Source organism: Ranitomeya imitator, chromosome 2 (assembly GCF_032444005.1).
Source record: "Ranitomeya imitator isolate aRanImi1 chromosome 2, aRanImi1.pri, whole genome shotgun sequence".
NCBI classification, from domain to species: domain Eukaryota; kingdom Metazoa; phylum Chordata; class Amphibia; order Anura; family Dendrobatidae; genus Ranitomeya; species Ranitomeya imitator.
Genome location: NC_091283.1, coordinates 560,490,951 through 560,514,991, shown reverse-complemented (window position 1 = coordinate 560,514,991; position 24,041 = coordinate 560,490,951). Strand labels below are relative to the sequence as shown.

Here is a 24,041-nt window from a genome sequence, read left to right as displayed (position 1 = left end):
CCGGGAGGGGTCGTTCTTTCGGCGGCATACGAGGGCTCCATAGCGTTAGGGTCCCCACAGAACTCCGCGGAACATTTCCCGGCAGTCCGCGGGTGCGCGACGGCCGAAGCCATAAATTTAGTCCCCGGCTCCGGCCTTGTGTAGGCCGCATCCCGGTAAGCTCCGCCCACCGCTCGCATCATTCCAGTGGCTCCGCCCTCAGTCCTAGTGCTCCTTGCGAGACTACCTCCCAGCTTTCGGCAGCCATCTTTTTTCCCACTGCAAGCAGCTCTGCCGCCCTCTGCACGTGTCGCCGTGGATGCCGGTTTACTCAGCGCCATCATCTTCAGATTGCGGGACACAGGAACTGGGTAAGGAGACGGCACTAGGTGCTTCCCTGCAGCTTTACCCCACATCGCTTCCACTAGCAGTGTTTTTTCACTTATATTGGGGTACATCATGTTGCAGTCAAAGGCTAAAATGACTACAAAGGTACATACTACCTTTTTCACTGTGTGTACCACCTGCCAGGCTCCTCAAAGCTCCCCTCACTGCTCAGCCTGTGATACCCAATGTGCCCAAGAGCCCTCCGCCGCTACCGACCCCAGTGTAGCCCCCCTGAGTGGGCCGCGTCACTGTCACAATCCATGGCTTCGCTGGCCAAAGCGATTGAATCCTTCCATGACCCCTCTGGGGAGCAGGGCACTCGTCTTCCTGGGTTAAGAGACCCCTCCATTACAGGGGAATCATCGGCCAGCAGGGGCCGCTCTCACCTGAAGGAGGTACAGACATCCAAAAAACGGATCCGCACTACCTCTCCTGAGCATTCACCACGCCATTCAGCCTTTGGTAACTCCACTTCTCGCTCTCCCTCTCCAGGGGTTCGTAGCGATCATGACTCTGAGTACGAGTCTGAGGCATCCTTGGACCCGGATTCTCCGGAGTTTCAAGCGACTGTGGATTCCCTCATTGAAGCTGTCAATTATGCGCTAAAGGTTGATGATGACCCTAATTCGGCTCTGGATCATGCGGTTTCTTTTACAAGAACCAAGCGATCCCATAGGGTGTTCGCCTCTCAAGCGGACTTTTTGGAGATAGGCGACACAGGGAGCGATCGGATAAGCGCTTTACGGGTAAAAAGACCCTGGGATCAAAGTATCCCTTTTCTGCAGATCTTGTCAAAGATTAGACGGAACCTCCACTAGTAGATCCTCCGCTATCGCGTTTGGCTACCAAAACGCTTTTGTCTGTACGTAATGGTGCTTAAATTAAAAATCCCACAGAACGCCAAATAGATTCCATGGCTTGCTCAGTGTATGAGGCCTCAGGTTCCTCGCTATTCCCTTCCTTCGCTGCGGCATGGGTCGCAAAAGCAATGGTTTTTTGGGCAGATGCCCTTGCAAAATCCATTCAGGATCAGGCTCTTCCATCTGAGGCGGTGGATCTCGCCAAACAAATCGCTGTGGCTGGAGACTATGTGATGTACGCATCTTTAGGCGCAGCAGACTGTGTGGCAATTGCTGCCTCAAACGCCGTCACCATTAGAAGAGCACTATGGCTTAGAGAGTGGCGCACGGATTCATCTTCTAAAAAGTCTCTGATTTCTCTGCCTTTTCAGAGCGGACGTCTGTTTGGAGAAAAACTAGACCAGCTTATTTCCGATGCTACAGGAGGGAAAAGCCAATTCCTCCCGCAGCACAGGCCTAAAACTGCTTTTCATCATCAGCAACATTTTCGCTTTCGGCCCTTTCGCAGTAGCCCTTTCTGGTCCTCCTCCACAGCCTCATCCAGATCAGAACGTTCTCCACGTACAGACAGACTCTCGGCCCTCATACAGGCCAAATCAGTCCTGGCGAGGTAAGCCTAGGCAACCCAGAACTAGGGGATCCAGGCCCTCCAGATTTCCTTCACAATGACTCGCGGAGTCTTCCGGTCGACACCACCAAAGAAGGCGGACGCCTGCTTCTCTTTCAACAGGTCTGGCTTTCTGTCATTCACGACGAATGGGTCAAAGACCTGGTGTCTTCTGGTTACAAAATAGAATTCATCGCCTTCCCTCCAGCTCGGTTTTTTCCCTCTCGTCTTCCAAGTTAAGGAGCTCAGTCTCGCGTGCTTTACCGCGCCATCGAGTCTCTCCGCCAAAGCAGGGTCATTGTTCCAGTTCCAGAACACGAGAGATTCAGAGGTTTTTACTCAAACCTCTTCGTCGTTCCAAAAAAAGATGGGACAGTGCGCCCTATTTTGGATCTAAAGCTCCTAAACAAATATGTAAAGGTCCAGCATTTCAGGATGGAATCCCTCCAGTCAGTCATCTCAATGGAGAGAGGAGAATTTTTAGCATCAATAGACATCAAAGATGCTTATCTCCATATCCCAGTCTTCCCGCCACATCAAAGGTTCCTGCTTTAGCCATCCAAGAGGACCATTTTCAATTCACGGCCTTACCCTTCAGCCTTGCCACCGTGCCCAGGGTATTTACAAAGGTCATGGTGGCGGTCATGGCCATTCTTCATTCCCGAGGAGTGGTCGTGTTTCCATACTTAGACGACCTCCTGATCAAAGGTCCGTCCTATCAGGCCTGCTTTACCTTGGATACCCTTTCACGCCTTGTCTGGCTAATCAACTTAGACAAGTCCTCCCCTGTTTCATCCCGACGAATCTCCTTCCTAGGCATGATCCTGGACACGTCCAAGGGGCTGGTCCTACTTCCTCGGTCCAAGGCCCAAACGCTTCAACAGGGAACCCGGACACTTTGTTGTCCCTTCCCTCATTCCATTCGTTTTGCCATGAGGATCCTGGGGAAAATGGTGGCCGCAATGGAAGCGGTTCCCTTCGCCCAACTGCATCTCCGCCCCTTACAGCAGGCCCTCGATCGGCCATGTCCTCTACCCCCGCGGATCAGGCAAGCTCTCAAATGGTGGACTTTGGAGCCATCTCTCAGCCAGGGCAGGTCTTTTCTCCCAATTCACTGGCTGGTGGTAACTACCGACGCAGTCTCTTCGGTTGGAGAGTGTTATTTCGCCACTACACTGCCCAGGGACGTTGGACGATTCGAGAGTCGAGACTTCCGATAACCATCTTGGAGATTCGAGCTATCAGATTTGCCCTGAGACATTTCCACTTCCTCCTTGCTGGTCACCCAAATCGGATTCAATCAGACAACGTCACAGCTGTGGCGTACATAAACCATCAGGGGGGTACCCGCAGCAGGGCGGCGATGCGGGAAGTCTCTCACATTCACCGCTGGGCCGAGAACAACCGCTCCACCATTTCTGCAGTGCACATTCCAGGCGTCGAGAACTGGGCAGCCTGTTGCCTTTTCTATTCCCTCCATTCTGGAATTTCTCCAGTCCGGCTTGGATTCCGGTCTGGCTCTCAGTTCTCTCAAGGGTCATTATCTGTGTTGTTCCAATGTAGGATTGCTGCTAACCTGCAGGTCAGGACTTTCGTTTAGGGGGTCTCTCACGTGGTACCCCCCTATCGAATGCCGTTAGAGACTTGGGATCTCAATTTGGTTCTGAGTGTTCTTCAGGAGTCCCCTTTTGAACCTCTGCAGGACGTCTCGCTGATTGCCCTCTCCTGGAAGGTCGCCTTCCTTGTGGCAGTAACCTCTATCAGGCGAGTATCAGAGTTGGCCGTCCTCTCTTGTCGGGCGCACTTCCTTTCCTTCCACCAAGATAAAGTAGTCCTACGTCCATCTCCGTCTTTTCTTCCCATGGTGGTTTCATCTTTCCACCTTAATGAAGATATCGTTCTTCCCTCCTTTTGCCCATAGCCAAGGTTGAAAAGGCCCTTCACACCTTGGACGTGGTAAGGGCCCTCAGGAGGTACGTTTCTAGGACTGCCCCCTTACGCAAGTCTGACTCCCTCTTTGTGCTCCCAGATGGTCACAGAAAGGGTTTAGCCGCTTCTAAAGCCACGATACCCAGATGGATCCGATCAGCTATTCAAGAATCTTATCGGATCAGGGGCAGACCTATCCCGGCGGGGATTAGGACACACTCAACTCGGTCGGTGGGTGCTTCCTGGGCTTTGTGATGTCCCATGGTTCTGTGTCCCCTAATGTGACGAAGGAGAAATAGGGATTTTTGTGCACTCACCGTAAAATCCTTTCCTCCGAGCCACTCATTGGGGGACACAGCTCCCACCCTGTTAGCCTTATGGCTTTTTTTCTTTTTGGCTCTTTGCTTCCTCTGTCATGTTGTACTCTAATATTGTTATGTTATATGTTGTTAATAATCTCCTACTGCTTTTACACTGAACTGGGTCACTGGAAGCCAGCATGAGGGTGTATACTGCAGGGGAGGAGCTAACTTTTTTTTGTCTCAAATCAGTGTCAGCCTCCTAGTGACAGCAACATAACACCCATGGTTCTGTGTACCCCAATGAGTGGCTCGGAGAAAAGGATTTTAGGGTGAGTACATAAAAATCCCTATTTTTCTTTCCGTTATGGCTTGTAAGGGCAACAAAACAGAGTTATGTCACTTTGATTTCGCACCTAGAGACCAAGATCAAAGTGTCGAGTTGTGTTACTACTGTAACCTCTATGGTCTACGAGGCAGGATCCTTACCCTGTAACACAGCAAGAGTGTTTGGGGCTTCCCAGGCCTACAGTCCTTCCCACTATTCAGGACAGGTGTTGAATAAGACCTTCCCAGGCTCATCCGTGACAGTTAGGGGGGCTCAAAGAAAAAAAAACAAAAGGCCCTAGCCTTCTCTTTTACTTAAAATTTTTTGCCTTGCCATGATCAGTTCGCCCATTAGCAACGTTCCCTACCTGTTCTGGCAGTCAATTCCCTTTCCCGATCAGCTACGCCTGGTTCTCTCCGGTGGCTTTGCTTATAAATGTAGCCATTGACTGTAGCCTTGGCCTTCTCCGGTGACCAGACGACGCCCCTGGCAGCCCGGCCAATCGCATGATCTGGCTCTCGAGCATCCCTCTGCCTACCGCTATCAGCCTATCAGAGCAGACCACTCACTTAGACGCACGGGAACTCTGTTCGCCCTTTTTGACACTGCCTTTTCCTCTTTTCGCTGCTCCATTTTCTAGTCACCAGCTAGTCTAGAGACAATTGTAGGCTCTGCAGCTCCCATGAACCCAGCAGCTCACCTCTTGGAACCACTGTTTACAGTTTCGCAAGGGCCAAGGATCCGGGGCCTGAGTAAGCTCTACCACGGGGGGACATCTCTCTATCCCGTTGGTACATTTCTCTCTATCCCGCTGGTACAAGTTGCGTTCCTGTGCGGTCGACGGGCGCTTCAAAAGAATGCATCCGCATACATCCGCATGTCTAGCGTACCCAATGTGAAAGATGGGTACGCAGGGTGCATGCAGGAGTAGGCAGACATAAACGGAAGAAGTGCGCAAGTGGGCGGAGCTTCAGGGAGGAAGTACCCAGCCGTCCGCAAAGCCCTGGTAGGCAAGTGTAAACGTAGCCTAACCCCAGGGAGTGTCCCTCCCATGGCCAGGTATTGTTCTAGACCCTGCATGTTTTTTCTGTAAGAGGAAGTTCCCTCTGGTCAGACATCATCCCTCTGCCTAGATTGCAGTCTCCCCACCATGCTTTTCTCCCACTGCACACAATCAGTCGCCGACCTAACCAAGGTGTAGGTGTCCAAGACCTTGGTCTCGGTCATAAAATGACTGCCCGATCCTGCTACCGCCAAGCAGTCCCGTTCACTTACATGGGCTTTCTAGACCCTCCTGTTTCCCAAAACCACCATGGTAGATCATGAAGAAGTTCAAAAAAGCGTGCCTGCACTAGTTCATTATCCAGTCCTTCATCGCCTTCAACGTCTTCCACGATAGCATCCCTCTCTTACTCTCCCACCCCCATTGCTCCAGCGACTCAGAAGTCAGATCCCTATTCTGAGTCTCATTCTGATCTGGACTCTGAACAAATTTCAAAACTATGGGACATGGTGAATAGACTGATTCTGGCTGTTAATCATTCCCTTAATGTACAGGATGTGGAGACCTTACCCTCTGAGCAAACATATCCTTCAGGATGACAAAGAGCCTCCCTCGGGCTTTTGCCAACCACAAAGAATTGGACATATTTTTTACAGGGAATTGGGAGCACTCAGAAAAGTGTTTTCAGAGAAGAAAACGCATGGAATTCTTGTATCCATTTGTGTCTGACCTAATACAGAAATGAGAAGAGTCTCTCCCAACTCTCCACTAACACCATCATCCCTCTGAAGGATCCCTCTGACAGGCACACCGAGGCTCTTGCCAAAGCAGCCTTCGAGGTGGCGGGTTTTGGCCCTTTGCTGCAACGTGTGGATATCAGTCAGTTTCAGCCTTGGCAAAACTATTTCTCCAAGGTATTCTGTCGGGTCCTCCAAAAAAGATAATGGTGACTGTCATGGCCATTCTTTGAAGCAGAGGCATTCTTGTTTTTAATTACTTGGACGACATTCTGATCAATGCTCTAGCCCCCATAGCATGTCACAAGAGTCTGCAGGTCACTCTGTACACCCTCTCTCATTTTGGCTGGATCATCGAAAGCTCGACATCGTCTCTGATCCCCACACAACCCATAGTTTTCCTGGGAATGCTGATCAACACTGGGCTGGCAAGTGTTTCTCTGCCAGAACAAAAGTACTCAGCCCTTCTACACGGGATTCACTATCTCAGCAGTTCTATTCACTAAGTTCCACACATGCCCTCTTCAGCTCTTTCTCTTATTAAGATGAGACAAGTCCACTCGCTCTCTGGACCAGCGTGTCACACTTCCTTACAAGGTCAACAAATCCCTGAAATGGTGGAGACGCTCTCTGCTCATCCGTTGCAGAAGATCGTGTCTGCCAATGCTTTGGAAGGTCGTAACAACGGATGCCAGTATGCACTGGGAGAATTTTTTCAATACCTGTCTGTCCAGGGCCGATTGAACGCTCAGGTATCATCCGTTCCGATCAACATTCTGGAAATCAGAGCAATCCTTCTTGCTCTTCTTCACTGGCAGAATCTTCTTTCCGGCCACCTGATATGAGTCCAATCCGACAATGCCACAGCGATGGCATACATCAACCACCAAGGAGGTAGTGATGTCAGAGGTGGCTCAGACCCTGTCATGGGCCGAATGAATCATACCCGGAATCCCTGTGGTAAACATCCTGAGAGTGGATACCTGGGCTGCTGACTTTCTCAGCCGAGAGGGCCTTGCCGCATTCGATCTGTCCCTGAACCCGTCTTTTTTTTACAGGATCTGCCTTAGATGGGGGAACACCTGATGACGATCTAATGGCCTCCAGACTTAACCACAAGGTTCCCCAGTTTGTATCCAGATCTCGAGAACCCCACTAGTGGTCACCGACAATGCGCTGGGGATCTCTTGGTCTCAGTTCTCCCTCCAATACCGGTTTCCTCCTCTGCCGCTGATTCCCAGGGTTGTCAAGAAGATCAAGACAGAAGGAGTGCTTGTCATACTCGTGGCTACAGACTGGCCCAGAAGATCTTGGTACACAGAAGTAATCTCCAGATTTCCTCTCGCAGGACCCTCTCTGTCACCAGAATTTTTAGTCTTTCAATTTAATGGCATGACGTCCGCTGGTTTTTCCTATCAGGTTATCCAGACCATGATCAGGGCAAGGATGTATTCTTCATTTCTCATTTACCACCGTACATGAAAGGCCTTCTTCTGCTTGTGTGAAGCCAACCAAGCCACTTCTATGGTTTTTGCTCTGCCATCTCTATTGGCTTTTTTGTAATCGGGCCTTGAATGTGACCTGTCCCTCAGGTCCCTTAATGGTCAGATTTTTGCTCTCTCCATTCTGTTTCAGAAGAATCTGTATTCTCGTACTCCGACCTGGATTTTCCTTTGGGGAGTCGCACAATCTGTTCCCCCTTACCAGCCCCCCTCCGGTACAGCCTTGGTACCTCAACTTAGTTCTGGACGTCCTTCAAGAGCCCCCATTCGAACCACTACTAGAAATTCTCTCTCCTTCCTTTCCAGTAAAATTGCTTTCATGGTAGCCATCACTGCTATCAGACGAGCGTCGGAACTTGCGGCTCTTTCTTGCTGATCCCCCTACCTGGTGTTCCACCACGACAAGGTGGTCTTGCGTCCTATCCCATCCTTTTTTCCTAAGGTGGTTTCCTCGTTTCACCTCAATGAAGACATCATACTTCCTTTGTTTTACCGGTCTCCCTCTTATCCTCTGAAATTGTCATTAAGCAAACTGAACCTGGTAAGAGTTCTAAGTCTCTACCTCTCCAGGACGACACCCTTCAGATGGGTAGACTCTGAGTTCATAATTCCAGATCCCTGCTTCCAGATCTACCATTTACCGCGGGATCCATTCTGCCATTCTGGAAACCTATCGGGTAAGGACAGAATGCGTCCGCTCGGGAAGCGGGGGCCTATAGGGCCAGCTGTCACCAGGCATCCGCTTTGCAGATTTGCAGAGATGCTAATGATCTTCCATTCATTTTTTCGCAAAGTTCTACAGGGTTCACACCTACGCGTCATCGGATGTGAACATGGTAGGAAGGTCCAACTCACCCGCTTTTGTATAAAGTTGTGTTGGTTCTGCTATGTTGTTTTCAGCTATGTTTCCTTTAAGTTGCTTCTCCTACTGATATCTCACTAACTGATTAACTTCGTGCCAGTTGGTGGTGCAGACTGTTGGGGAGGAGCATGTTTTTTTTGCATAGTGTGTCCCCCCCAATGAAGGAAGAGATTTAACAGTGAGTACCCAAATCTTCATTTTCTTATCATCTGAAAGCTTAAAAGTCTTCATTCTTATCTTGACTACTACTACTTGGTGTTCCCGTCACTAATTTTTCCCCTTCCTAATACATACTAAATTCAGCAGATTACACTAATGCCTCCTTCCTGTACCAGTTATTGCACCGGTTGCCTATCTGTTAAAAATTTTTTTAATATAAACTTGTATTTCTCGCCCACAAAGCTCTCCATAGTTCTGTATCACCCTACATCTTTTTCCTCATCTCTGTATTCCTCATTCTGTTAATGATCTACAGTAAGACTCACTGTAATGCATTACTACAGAAAATCAGATTACGGTAATTCCCAGTGTCCATAGTTTCATGCATGCCCCAAAACACACTTTTTAGGAAGGCCTATCACAAAACTTCATTGATCTATCTTTTTCAGCTTCTATTTTTCTACATTTATACTCAGAATCAGGTCCTTATGTTCATCAGTTTCATATGTACTCCATGCACTCAGCAGCATTTCAATTCTACACTTACACAGATACTGGATGGTGGCAGCTCCTGCAGCTTTACAGTATATGAATGCCCTTATTTATTATAGCAGATGGCCAAACGATACAGTATAAGAACTTTTTTATCCTTTGTGTCACTCCTAATTCATTATGGATTGTAAACTCTTGTGAGCTGGGCCCTCACTCTTCTTGATTGAATTGTTGTATTAAGGGGGGGCGTGGCCTGGACTGCTATGGCGTAGGTTGTGCGGTGCTGGAGCTCCTGAGGAAAATCCTCTATAATCAACCAAAATCGCCTAAAAAACGTTTTTATTGTCAAATCCTTGGTTGGATCTTATCCAGTGCCTCATCTGGGTCACTATGATCCGAAAATTATTTTAATTTTACCACATAAATTTTAGAAATCAGCCCTAGAAAAGTTTGGGCCTTCAAACTACAGGGTTGAGGTAATCCAGCCTCAGGAAGCTAATACCTTCTAACAAGCAGCTCAGCTAATAAGCCAAAGGACCTGAGGTAAAAAACATCAGATTTTATTATAAACTCCCTCTTTGGCTTTGGTAGTGAGGAGGAGGGAAGTGACAGCTACAGGCACACACTATGGAGCCGTCTCTGCACAGCTGCTGCTCCCTCCCCTATTGCCTGGGGATATACCGCCCTGTGCTCATTAGCATAAAGTGCTAAGCCTCCCCGGATTGAAAGACGGAGGCAGAAGAAAGCGATCCAGAAGCATCGGGGAAGACCCGGAGCAGTGACGTGATATCAGCTCCACACAGAAGCCGACACTGACACTCCCCCAGACCTTGGAACAAAAGGCGGGAAAAGACGGCTGCCAATTTATTGGTGGACGGCGACAGATCAGAAGGCGTGAGAGACCAGAGTACACCAGCGACAGCAAAGAAGAAGATCTGCGGTGGTCAACACATCGCAGGCTCCGGATCCAAGCACCACCGGACTCAAACAGCGGTAAGTTCCGGCCCCCTGCTGGGAACGAAAATACATCGGCGGTCCAGCAGGGAAGACAGCGACGACCGACGGCTCCTGTGCAGGACAACGGTGGAACCACACAGACAGCCATCTCTGCAGGAGCGACAGGAAGACTCCAGTGCAGCATAAACTGTTGTTGAAACAGCTAGGAGCCCTGCAGGGCTCACAAAACAAAAGAGCTATAGCCTACTATATCAGTCGCTGACAGGATCTAATCCAGGTAACTGGCTATTTTAGTGAAGCTGACTGGGAAGTCCTAAATCCAGTCATATTATTTGGAGAGTTTTATTTCTACCCTGATTCCTTCCTTATTAGCACATGTCTCTAGGAGAACAATCAGTTCTTGAAAGATATTTGTTTGTTTTGGGGAATTAACCTGCACCCTTTAACTAACAAACACAATGTGTTATATAAGCATGCTCTGTTAGGAAAAATCTATTTGTATGCCCCAGTGATTTAATCTGCACTTTTTAATTCTCAGGTGCTAGGTATTATCTAAGCATATTCTTCTGTAATTACTGTGAAACTATATACGCCACCTGTTGACACAGCTAATTGCTTGTTTATATTCGGATGATTTCTATTACCACACTCAAAAGGGTATTTCTATAGTTGCTCCACTTTTGCTATTTGAGACCACTTTGTGGGGATTTTTTATACACCAGGGCCAGCCTCACCAGGAATAACCTGAGATCAACATACAGGACATTGTCTACAATTCCAGCTTTGCTTGGGGCTACTATTTGTGGAAAATCTTTAATCTTTATTCTGAGATTGTCCTAGTAGACACTCTCTGCAAATCAGGCTATTGCTTGGGGATAACAATGAGCAAGAACTCGTCTAAACCCCAATTCTTAAACATGGCCTCATCTATACCTCAAAAACCCCAAAGGTACAAAGGTTCTGGGCGCAATCCACCAAAGGACTTAATAACCACAATAAGTCCCAATAGATCCAGGTCTCCATTAAAAGACGATGAGGAATTAGACTATGATAAACTCCCCAATTCAAACAGAGTAAAAAAGAACCTCCCAAACACTTTTGTAGAGATGGACTCATCTATATCTTTAAAGAGGAAAAATCCAGGGGCTATAGGAGAGAAATACACCACTCCTAATGATTCATCTGACGAGGTCTCAGAGATATTCTCTCCTAATACAAGCCCCTCCAAGCCAAAACCAAAAAAAAGTAATCCAAACCCCGACAATACTCAAGGATTTGATATGAATTCTGTTGGGAAACTTCTATCTAATTTGACAGAAAAAATGGATAAGTTTGAAAACAGCATGAACGAAAGGTTTGATAAGCAAAATAAAATGTTCAAAGAATCATTTTCCCTCCTCAGCAATAGGATGGACAAATTTGAAGATAGAATTAAAAAGATAGAGGAGAGGCCAGATAATATATCCAAAGTAAATAACGACATCATCAGAGAGATGCATAAGCTAAAGCTTAAGGTAGCAGATCTGGAAGACCGGAATCGGAGAAATAACATCAAAATTAGGGGGATTCCTGAGAATATAGGCCCAAATAAATTGGAAGAGTACACCAAGAAGTTATTCAGAAAAATAATCCCTACCCTGACTGATCAAGAACTAGAAATAGACAGAATCCACAGGTTGCGAAAACCACCCACTATTCCTAAAGATCTACCTAGAGACACGTTAATGAGAATCCACTTTTTCAAAACAAAAGAAAAAATTCAAAATTACTTTAAAGAAAATAAAAACTTCCCTGAGCCATTTGAAAAACTCAAATTATATGCCGATCTCTCCAGAGATACGATCGAAGGGAGGAAAGCTTTCCAGAATATCACCATACCTCTCAGAGACAATGAGATCTCTTATAAGTGGGGATTCCCGCTAAAATTATTAGTAAATTACAGAGGCAATGTTATTGCCCTAAACTCCCCAGAGGAAGGCAGGGACTTCTTAAAATCCATCAATATCCCATTATATTCACGACACAAAGTTCACCCTGATTCTGACAGCAAGACATGAAAGGGTTTTGATATATTTATATTGAGTGATACAATGCTATACCTTGCCCTAGGATGTTTAACTATTCTATAAATCTGTTATTGTTAGTAACGAGTTTATGTATTTAATATATTGAGTTTATGTTCATCAACAAAGAGGATGTTGCTCGGGAGCGAGTAACACAGACTTTTTTCCCCAACAGGTGAAGTCAGGTTCACTGAAGTGAACCCCTTCAAGTGGACATTCCAGTTTATTATTTATTGTTACCACTTGTATTAAACACTTATAGGTTTGTTAAGATTTTCTTCACAGGTTTGCAAAATAGACTTCCATATAATTTAGATTATAATGAGTTTAAAACTACTATCCTACAATGTAAGAGGACTTAATAGTCCACACAAAAGACATACACTTTGGAAAGAAATAAGTAAAAGTCAAGCTGAAATAATTTGTATACAGGAATCCAAATTCAAAGACAAGGCCAACCCAAAATTCTCACATAAAAATTTCCCATATATTTACAAGTCTGACAATGTGAAAAAGAAAGCCGGAGTAAGGCACAATTTCATTTGAATTCATAGAGGAGGTCAAAGATGTTAAAGGTAGATTCCATATTCTTATTTGTTCATTAAACAACCAGGTATGCACAATTATCAATATCTACGCCCCCAATACGGGTCAAATAAATTTCCTGAACAAAATAAATAAAAAAGTCATGTCAGTTAAGAGAGGTGCCATGATTTGGCTGGGAGATTTCAATCTGGTCCCAAACGCAAATATGGACTCCTCCACCCCAAATAGATACAGACCAAACAATTTAGACAACTGGATCCATCATAACGAATTATTTGACATCTTTAGGTGTCTTAACACCACATCAATCGAATTCTCCCATTTTTCTGACCCTCACCAATCAGCGTCACGTATTGACTTAATTTTATCAGACATTTTTACACTTCCCAAGTTCCATAGAATTAATATAGAAAGGAAAACCTTCTCGGACCACTCTCCAGTATCAGCTGAAATACAAATAGGCCACACAATTAACAAAAATTCATTATGGAAATGCGACTCTAATCTGTTACACCACCCTGAATATAGATTACCAATAGAAAAATCATTAATAAATTATTTTACAGAAAACTCCCCTACAGATACAACCCCATTCATAAATTGGTGTGCCCATAAGGCGGTTATAAGAGGTACCATGATACAGATCTCTGCCAAAAAGAAAAGAAAATTTAGGACTCAGATTGAGGACCTTCAAAATAAGATAAAAGACAAGGAAAACGAGCAAATAAATTTAAATTCCCCCTCTACACAAATCAAAATTGATTTACTAAAACTCAGGCAGGATCTCAAAAGAATCATATTTTCATCATACCATACCATGGTCAAAAACTCCAAAATGAAGCAATACTCTTCAATAAATAAGCCAACACGATACATGGTTAATAGATTGAAAAAGACTAGACAATCAAATAGGATCAACAAAATAAAGAACCAAAATGGAATAACGGTATCTCATCCTCAAGACATAGCTAATTCCTTCGCTGATTTTTATAATAAATTATACAATTTACAGTCACAAACTTCTACCCCAAAACCCAATACCTCTGACATTGAAAAATTCTTGTCCACAATTGAACTCCCCAAACTGACCCATGACGATTTAGAAAACCTAACTTCCCCATTCTCCCAAGAAGAAATTGAAAAGACCATTCTTCAACTCAAAGATTTTAAATCACCAGGCCCGGACGGTTTCGGGAATGAATACTACAAATCCTTCACCAAAATACTTTCCCCACACTTACAAAAAATCTTTAATATAGCTAGTTCCTCAGGAAATTTCCCAGAAGAAATGTTAGAATCCACAATAATATTGATCCCCAAGCACAATGCCGACCTGACTCTTGTAAATAATTACAGACCAATTTCCCTCATAAATGCAGATTTGAAGATATACTCCAAATTAATAGCGAATAGGCTCAAATCCTACCTACCATCATTGATAAATGGGGATCAGATCGGTTTTATCAAAGGTCGTCAAGCAACAGATGGCACTAGAAGACTGATTAACTCAATCAAACTGATACACTCCTCTAAATTGCCAACGGTAATTATAACTTTAGATGCCGAAAAGGCTTTTGACCGCCTAAATTGGCTTTATCTAAAATCAGTTCTAAGTAAATTTGGTTTTAATGAAAAATATATTAACAGCATCATGGCACTTTACTGTAGGCCAAAAGCCAGAATATATGCTAACAATTATTCTTCTGCACTATTTGACATATCAAATGGTACAAGACAAGGTTGCCCCCTTTCTCCACTTCGTTTTATACTGTCAATGGAACCATTGGCGCAATCGATCAGACAAAACAATAACATAAAAGGTTTGAAAACACAAACACGTCAGTATAAGATTGGCCTTTTTGCCGACGACCTGATATTTACCCTGACTGATCCTTACAAATCAATCACAGAACTGCAAAAAACCCTTAAAACGTTCTCAAATATTTCCTTTTTTAAGATTAACGAAAATAAATCAAAAATCTTGCCATTTTATTTGAGTGACTTAGAAACAAAGAATATATCTTCACTAAGCTGGTCAGAGGGGGACTTAGAATATCTAGGCACGATCATCTCAAAAAACCTTGAGGCAATAATGAAGAAAAATCTGGACAAACTTTTAGAGACAATTAACAATGACCTTAATTTCTTTGGTACAAAAGACCTATCATGGTGGGGTAGAATATTGGTTATCAAAATTTTTATCATCCCAAAAATCTCTTATATACTAAGAACACTCCCCCTAAAAGTCAACACATCTTATCTAACCAGTATACAATCCACAATTAATTTGTTAATCTGGAATAAAAAAAGGGCCCGAATACCCACAAACATATTATATAAGTGCAAAGAATTTGGGGGTATAGGCCTACCCAATATAACAGCCTTATACTTATCGAACCTTATCAAACAAAGCCAATATTGGTTCATGCAAGAGGACTATCCAAATTGGCTTGATCTAGAAATTACCCACAATCATAATAAACCTCCCAAAGAATTAGTCTTCAACCATATTCTAAACATAACCAACAATATTCACGTTAAACACCCTATTTTCTCTTCCATTATATATACATGGGACAAACTTTCTAAAAGGAAAAGAGGATCCAACAAGAAAATTCTTCTCTACAATACCCCTATAGATATTATTACGCTTACCCAAAACGCTGACCCCTCTCCCATGTGGCGAGAAAAAGGGATCCTAAAATTAAGCGATATTCATGATGGGGTTAAATTTATCAGTTTCAGCTCCTTGAAAGAAAAATTTAACATTCCCTCCTCAGCCTTTTTTCCTTATATGACACTGAAAGAACAAGCCCAAAATTTTATAATTAAAAAACCAAAAATCTCCGAAGCTACTACTAATTTATTAAAAAACCCCAAACATTACTTATTTTGGAGTAATTAGCAAATTTATCGGTGGTTCAACAACGACACAAAATTTGACAAGTTATCTTACATGAATAAATGGGAAAATGATTTGAACACGACATTTACTCCAGAACAGTGGGAAAACGCGATCCATTTCACCTATGCATCAAATATTTGCATGACACTACAAGAAGCATATTTTAAAATCATCACAAGGTGGTACTTCACTCCGGCTCGCCTCTCCCACCTACCATCAGGAGGGTCTCCCCTGTGCTGGAGAGAATGTGGAGAATACGGAAGTTTGCTACATATGTTTTGGAAGTGTCCAAAGGTGAAACCCTTATGGAGACAGGCCACAAAACTAATCAACAAAATATTAAAAGATAACATCATAGTTACCCCAGCAATGGCCTTGTTGTCTTTACAATGGGAAAGCATTGACACAAATGCGAGACCTATTATAATCCACATTTGTTTAGTGGTTAAACAAATTATAGCATTCCATTGGAAAAATCCAATTTTACCAGCCTTTACTGAAATCATAGACCAAATTAACCTACATAAAGCATATGAAGAAAACTTTGCAATAGCAAACAACTATTATAAAAAATATGATAGGAAATGGAAGAAATGGGTTGAGGTATATCCCAACTTACCACATTAAAAGGAAAGGTGACAATTAATGTATACCTGTGAAGGTAATATATGTTAACCTGTTAATAATTGTTAATAATTAATCAAATTCTGTTATGACTGGACAGCATGTCCACAATTTTTCTCTTACCCTTTTCCCATTCCCACTTCCCTCACCTCCCGCCCTCTCCCCACCCTTATTTCCTTGAAAGTTGAATATATGATTATCTACAAAACACAATATTAAATTTCAAAATGCTTAATAAAAATTATTTGAAAGGAATTGTTGTATTAAGTGTTCTGTAATGTCTGATATTGTTTGTTCATGAATCCTTTGATTTGTATGATGATGCAGAATATGCTGGCACTGGATAGCTAACAAATTATTTTTCTAGAACTCGTTTGAAGTTACTAGAAGATTCTTCCCGTCAGAGAGAGGAGCGTCTACGACAGGAGAACCAAGAGCTCTCTGCGCAGTACATCTCTCACTGCAAGGGTGCAGAGCATGAGAAGGCAGATTTGCATGCTCAATATCAAAAGAAACTGACAGAGTTTCAACAAGAAAAAGATATGGAAATAGAAAGAATAAGAGAACTTCAGAGGTGAGGAAGAAAAAGTTAAAGGATAACCATATTTTCAAGTAAATTTTCACAATAAGCTGACCTGTGTGTACATGCAATGTAACACTGTCTCTAGCCATTCATTATATGTCTTGTTTCCTGAATTTCCACCAGTTTTCATCTCTGCAGGCTCTATCTCTTAATTTGCAGTTTACTCTGAGCTGGTGGGAGTGGACTAGCTGGTATGATATTTCCCATGCACAGAAATGGATTCCTGCTCTTTATTCCCTTTGATAGCATGCTGACATAACCAGCAGCATCTAGGAAATTGCATGGCTGTCCTAAGCTATGGTTTGCCAACTTACTGATCAATTTATTGAGTACAAGTGGACCAAAATTCACAGATGTCTGAAATTTTTATCGACATTTGCAACACCTATAAACAAAAGCCAACCCCCCCCCCCCATATGTTTCCAAAATTACTGTGAATCGCAAAGACCCAACAATTAAATGGTTTTCCAGTAGTTTTAAAAAAATGGCAACAGCATGTGAAGAAACACAGCTGTCACTGATTACTTACCCCACTGCTCTAGTCCAATACATCATTTACATTGTAGCAGTAACGATGTGACACAACCACCTTGTGTCTTGGCACTTTGCATAGTCTTGCGATGGTGTATGACCCGTGACATAAAATAGTTTTTCATAACTTCACCTTTGTAGCAGCATTTTGACTATTCCACACACAGCTGTTTCTGTTTCAGTTAATGACTGTTTCAACACACGTATGAAAATGATGATCATTTTCACCTGTTTGGTATGCTCGGTTACTTATACACCTATTATCCTACAAAGTCTCTGACTTTTTGAAAGTGTACCGAGAAAAATCGATGCTTTGTTGATGTTTTGAAGGTGTAGGTTGGTCAGACAGAGTATTGATTACAACTTCTAAGGAGATTTGAGGTGAACTCCAAGGTCAAGGTACATCAGTGTCAGATTGCATCATCCGCTGCTGTCTGGGCCAAAGTGGACTTCATGGAAGATAACGGAGAGGATATCACTGAAAGCAAATCATAAAAAGGGAGACTGGAATTTGGCAAAAGGAATATTGACAAGCCAAACTACCGAACCAAATGAAATAAGGATATATTCTATCTAACAACCAAAAAAAAAACAACAATATCCTAAAAAATATCTTTTTAATGAGTAATATTAAAATCTTAATAAATAGTTAAATACGTAATGACCACCGACATCAAAAACACCTAGATCCGAACGGGGTAGAAAAAATAGTAAACATACCACAGGAACTCTTTAGATGAAGAGGAAATATTCCTGACACAGTCCCTGTTAGTGGCCCTAATAGAGCTCACACCTTCCTATCAGCAGAGGTTGGCACCCTAAAATTCGATGTGGCACCCCCGCTCCACGTAGACTGTCCCTTCTTGCCCTTGCTGGGCCCTACCAACTACCCACGCCCGAACCCCAACATCATACACACACAAAAACCTAGGTCACACTAACAGGTGAAAAAAGTGAAAAAACAGAAAACCTAAAAACAGGGCAGCAAAATAGTGCTGCAAAACGTCCAGCAAAAATATGTACCCTAAGTGCTGAGATATAAAGATCAGAAAGTCTAATCTGCATAGATTGCCTATCACAGCAGCCCCAGAAAAAAAAACTGTTTGAGACGTATAGGTCTCCAATATTTCTATTTTGCTATAATGAAACAGTAAAGATACTATGATCTAATAATACCTATAGTATAGGATGAAGCTTAAGGGTAAATACACAAGGTTACTCATAACCAGTGGCCAGAGGGTACAATAGAGCACAAATCTCTTATGCTCAAAAGACTTAGAGATCATGTAATAAAGACCTCTTATGTGTATATTAACATGCCGCTGTCTTCAAAAATAGATACAATAGCTTAGTTATGACCTAGAGGTCATCAAGGCAGACTTATACTAAGGCATTCAGATATATAAAAAATGAAAAAAATGATTAAAGAACAATGAAAAAAAAAAAACAACACAATGAAAAAATATATATCTATTATTTGTTATCAACCTTTGTATTGCATATAGGTACATATATTTTCCATTAGATATCTCATATGGTGTATCTCATATCCGGTTACACAGTATTATATAGAAGCCCTAGATAATATATATCATACATTTGTTTATGGCCTAACAATCATCAAGGCAAACATGTGTATGTGGCTTGAGAAGAATAAGAAAAAATAAATAAAATTATTAAAGCAAATAAAAAAAACAAGGAAACAAGAAAATAACTGTTGCTGGTTAATACTGACTATTATGCTGCACATGGATACATCTGTGTCTATCAAATACCTCATGCAATGTATCTCATATCAGGTTAACCGGTACATATAGGAACCCATACACATGAGACCAATCCCTCATGATCATCATACCGCAGGTAAAGCTATATTGCTCTAAGTAAATATTCTATACAGTCTGCCATGACAACAATAGACTTATCTGAATATGTGACGTAGTATGTCCCATATCGCCATCCCCAAAGGGATAGCTTCATCCTATACTATAGGTATTATTAGATCATAGTATCTTTACTGTTTCATTATAGCAAAATAGAAATATTGGAGACCTATACGTCTCAAACAGTTTTTTTCTGGGGCTGCTGTGATAGGCAATCTATGCAGATTAGACTTTCTGATCTTTATATCTCAGCACTTAGGGTACGTATTTTTGCTGGACGTTTTGCAGCACTATTTTGCTGCCCTGTTTTTAGGTTTTCTGTTTTTTTCACTTTTTTCACCTGTTAGTGTGACCTAGGTTTTTGTGTGTGTATGATGTTGGGGTTCGGGTGTGGGTAGTTGGTAGGGCCCAGCAAGGGCAAGAAGGGACAGTCTACGTGGAGCGGGGGTGCCACATCGAATTTTAGGGTGCCAACCTCCGCTGATAGGAAGGTGTGAGCTCTATTAGGGCCACTAACAGGGACTGTGTCAGGAATATTTTCTCTTCATCTAAAGAGTTCCTGTGGTATGTGTTGTGAATTCTGCTCTTGTGCTCCCTCCGGTGGTTGTTGATGGTAATGCAGTTATTCCTGAGCAGCAGTCTTGGACAGGTGTTTCTGCTAATTGCAATTCGGACTGGGGTATTTAGCTTTGCAGGACTCATTAGTCCGTGCCAGTAGTCAATGTTCCTTTGGAAGTGTTGGTCCTCTGCCTGGCCCCTCCTGCTTGCTGCCATTTCAGCAAAGATAAGTGTTTGCTTTTTTTTTTTTAGACACACTGCTGTGTGTTTATTTTCTGTGCTGATCTTGTTTCTATTTTGTTCCTGCTAGACTGTGCCTGTTGTTTTTCTCAGTCTAGTTGGATTCGCTGGAGTCGCAGATATACTCTCCACATATTTAGTTAGGTGGTGCAGTTTTTGTATTTTTCTGCTGTGGATATTTTGTAGTGTTTTATGCTGACCGCATAGTATCCTGTATTATCCTTTCCTATCTAGGTAGAAGTGGCCTCCTTTGCTTATCCCTGTTTTCAGTCTGCGTGTGTCATTTCCTCTCCTACTCACAGCCATTATTTGTGGGGGGCTACCTATCCTTTGGGGGTCTACTCTGAGGCAAGAGAGTTTTCCTATTTCCATCTTTAGGGATATTTAGTTCTCCGGCTGTGTCGAGGTGTCTAGGTCTGGTTAGGCACACCCCACGGCTACTTCTAGTTGCGGTGATAGGATCAGGGTTTGCGGTCAGTAAAGTTACCACTGCTCCAGCGAAGGTCTTTTCATGCTGCTCCAAGGCCACCTGATCATAACAGTACTACTGGCCAACAATGAGTTAATTGCATCTCAGAAGAAGGGAGGAAAGATCTTGAGCCTTTTTTTTTTCTGCAGTCTACTTTGTCTTCTCCTCCCTCTTTATCTCTGGGTGGCTGAAGAGCCTTGTGCTAGCATGAATGTTCAGGAATTAGCGTCTCGTATAGACCAGCTGGCTGCTAGAGTACTTATTATTTCTGATTACATTGTTCAGACTCCTGCTTTAGAACCGAAGATACCTACTCCTGATTTGTTTTTTGGTGACAGGCCCAAATTTTTAAGTTTTAAAAATCAACTGTAAACTGTTTTTTGCATTGAAACCTCGATCCTCCGGTGATTCCATTCAACAAGTTAAAATCATCATTTCCCTGCTGCGTGGTGATCCACAGGATTGGGCATTTTCCCTGGAATCTGGGGATCCTGCTTTGCTTAATGCTTAATGTAGACTCCTTCTTTCAGGCGTTAGGATTACTGTATGATGAACCTAATTCGGTGGATCAAGCTGAGAAGACCTTGTTGGCCCTGTCTCAGGGTCAAGAGGCAGCAGAATTGTATTGTCAGAAATTCAGAAAATGGTCTGTATTGACTAAATGGAATAATGATGCTTTGGCGGCAATTTTCAGAAAGGGTCTTTCTGAATCCGTTAAAGATGTTATGGTGGGGTTTCCCACACCCTTCAATCTGAGTGATTCTATGTCTCTGGCCATTCAGATTGATCGGCGCTTGCGGGAGCGCAGAACTGTGCGCGCTATGGCGATATCCTCAGAGCAAATTCCTGAGCCTATGCAGTGTGATAGGATTCTGTCTAAAACAGAACAACAAGGTTTCAGACGTCTCAATAGGTTGTGTTATTATTGTGGCGATGCTTCCCATGTCATTTCTATCTGCCCTAAGCGGACCAAGAGGATCGCCAGTTCATTTACCATCAGTACTGTACAACCTAAATTTCTGTTATCTGTGTCCTTGATCTGTTCATTGTCATCATTTTCTGTCAGGGCGTTTGTGGATTCAGGCGCTGCCTTGAACTTAATGGACTTTGATTTTGCCAGGCGTTGTGGTTTTCCCTTGCAGCCTTTGCAGAACCCTATTCCTTTAAGGGTATTTGATGCTACACCCTTGGCTAAAAATAAGCCCCAGTTTTGGACACAGGTAACATAGTAACATAGTAACATAGTTAGTAAGGCCGAAAAAAGACATTTGTCCATCCAGTTCAGCCTATATTCCATCATAATAAATAAATACCCAGATCTACGTCCTTCTACAGAACCTAATAATTGTATGATACAATATTGTTCTGCTCCAGGAAGACATCCAGGCCTCTCTTGAACCCCTCGACTGAGTTCGCCATCACCACCTCCTCAGGCAAGCAATTCCAGATTCTCACTGCCCTAACAGTAAAGAATCCTCTTCTATGTTGGTGGAAAAACCTTCTCTCCTCCAGACGCAAAGAATGCCCCCTTGTGCCCGTCACCTTCCTTGGTATAAACAGATCCTCAGCGAGATATTTGTATTGTCCCCTTATATACTTATACATGGTTATTAGATCGCCCCTCAGTCGTCTTTTTTCTAGACTAAATAATCCTAATGGACCATGCGCATGGCGCCAGCCCATCAGGAAGATTGTCGATTTCTGGTGTTGCATAATTTGCATGATGCTATCGTGCTGGGTTTTCTTTTTTTTTTTTTCCAAACTGTTTTTATTAAACATTTTCAATTAAACATTTTCAACATTAGTATATTAACATGCAAACATAGGTACAAGGAATTACCTCCCTCTTTCCGGTATTACAGAAGCCCATTATTAAAGACGGTAACTATTTTAGCGTTCCAATTTGCAAATTAAGGCAAAGTACCTCTCAATCAAGATAAACATAAGGCTAAAAACATAGAATTCAACATGGAAATACAATACGAGTGGACTACCACTCTGTAACTAGATAACCCCAAATGATGAGAGAGGGGAAGTTATAGCTAGAGAAAAAATGAAAAACAAAAAAGAGGGGGGAGGGGTCAACAAACAGACTAGGGAAAGTCGAAGGGAGGGAAGGGGGGGGGGGGTGGGACACACGGCTCCGCACTTCGCCCAATGTGTTATTTAGGAGACAACTCCGCTCACAAGGGTGTTCGGCCTCGTGCTGGGTTTTCCATGGTTGCAGGTACATAATCCTGTTTTGGATTGGAAGTCCATGTCTGTGACTAGTTGGGGTTGTCAGGGGGTTCATAATGATGTTCCTCTGATGTCTATCGCCCCTTCTCCCTCTTCTGAAATTCCGGAGTTTTTGTCTGATTTTCAGGATGTATTCGATGAGCCCAAGTCCAGTTTCCTTCCACCACACAGGGACTGCGATTGTGCTATTGATTTGATTCCAGGCTGTAAGTTTCCTAAGGGCCGACTTTTCAACCTGTCTATACCTGAACATACCGCCATGCGGAGCTATATTAAGGAGTCTTTGGAGAAAGGGCATATTCGGCCATCTTCTTCACCGTTGGGAGCGGGGTTCTTTTTTGTTGCTAAAAAAGATGGTTCCTTAAGACCATGTATTGATTATCGCCTCTTGAATAAGATCACGGTCAAGTTTCAATATCCTTTACCTTTGCTTTCCGATTTGTTTGCTAGGATTAAGGGAGCTAGTTGGTTTACTAAGATTGACCTTCGGGGGGCTTATAATCTTGTCCGTATTAAGCAGGGTGATGAATGGAAAACTGCGTTTAACATGCCCGAGGGCCATTTTGAATACCTTGTGATGCCATTCGGACTCTCTAATGCTCCATCTGTTTTTCAGTCCTTCATGCATGATATATTCCGGGATTATCTTGATAAATTCCTGATTGTATATTTGGACGATATTTTGATTTTTTCCGATGATTGGGAGTCTCATGTGCAGCAGGTCAGGATGGTATTTCAGATCCTTCGTGACAATGCCTTGTTTGTGAAAGGGTCTAAGTGTCTTTTTGGGGTGCAGAAGGTTTCCTTTTTGGGCTTTATTTTTTCTCCCTCGTCTATAGAGATGGATCCGGTTAAGGTTCAGGCCATTCATGATTGGATTCAGCCCACATCCGTGAAGAGCCTTCAGAAATTTTTGGGTTTTGCTAATTTTTATTGCCGTTTCATTGCTAATTTTTCTAGCGTGATTTAACCCTTGACTGATTTGACGAAGAAAGGCGCTGATGTGGCGAATTGGCCCTCTGCAGCTGTCTCTGCCTTTCAATAACTTAAACGTCGTTTACTTCTGCTCCTGTGTTGCGTCAACCGGATGTTTCTCTTCCGTTTCAGGTTGAGGTTGACGCTTCTGAGATTGGGGCAGGAGCTGTTTTGTCTCAGAGACATCCTGTTGGTTCCTTAATGAAACCGTGTGCCTTTTTTTCCCGTAAGTTTTCGCCTGCTGAACGCAAATATGATGTCGGCAATCGGGAGTTGTTGGCTATGAAGTGGGCGTTTGAGGAGTGGCGTCATTGGCTTGAGGGAG

General features: G+C 43.2%; 1 protein-coding gene across 3 annotated transcripts in view; it reads left to right on the top strand.

The window, feature by feature from the left end:
• The window catches only part of FBF1 (Fas binding factor 1), a 206,207-nt gene that overhangs the window by 101,786 nt on the left and 80,380 nt on the right, over positions 1 to 24,041 (top strand). For all 3 annotated transcript variants that reach the window (XM_069752052.1, XM_069752054.1, XM_069752053.1), the window contains one exon: positions 16,607 to 16,813. In XM_069752052.1, the coding sequence (XP_069608153.1) occupies positions 16,607 to 16,813 (207 nt within the window). The remainder of the gene's footprint in view (positions 1 to 16,606; positions 16,814 to 24,041) is intronic.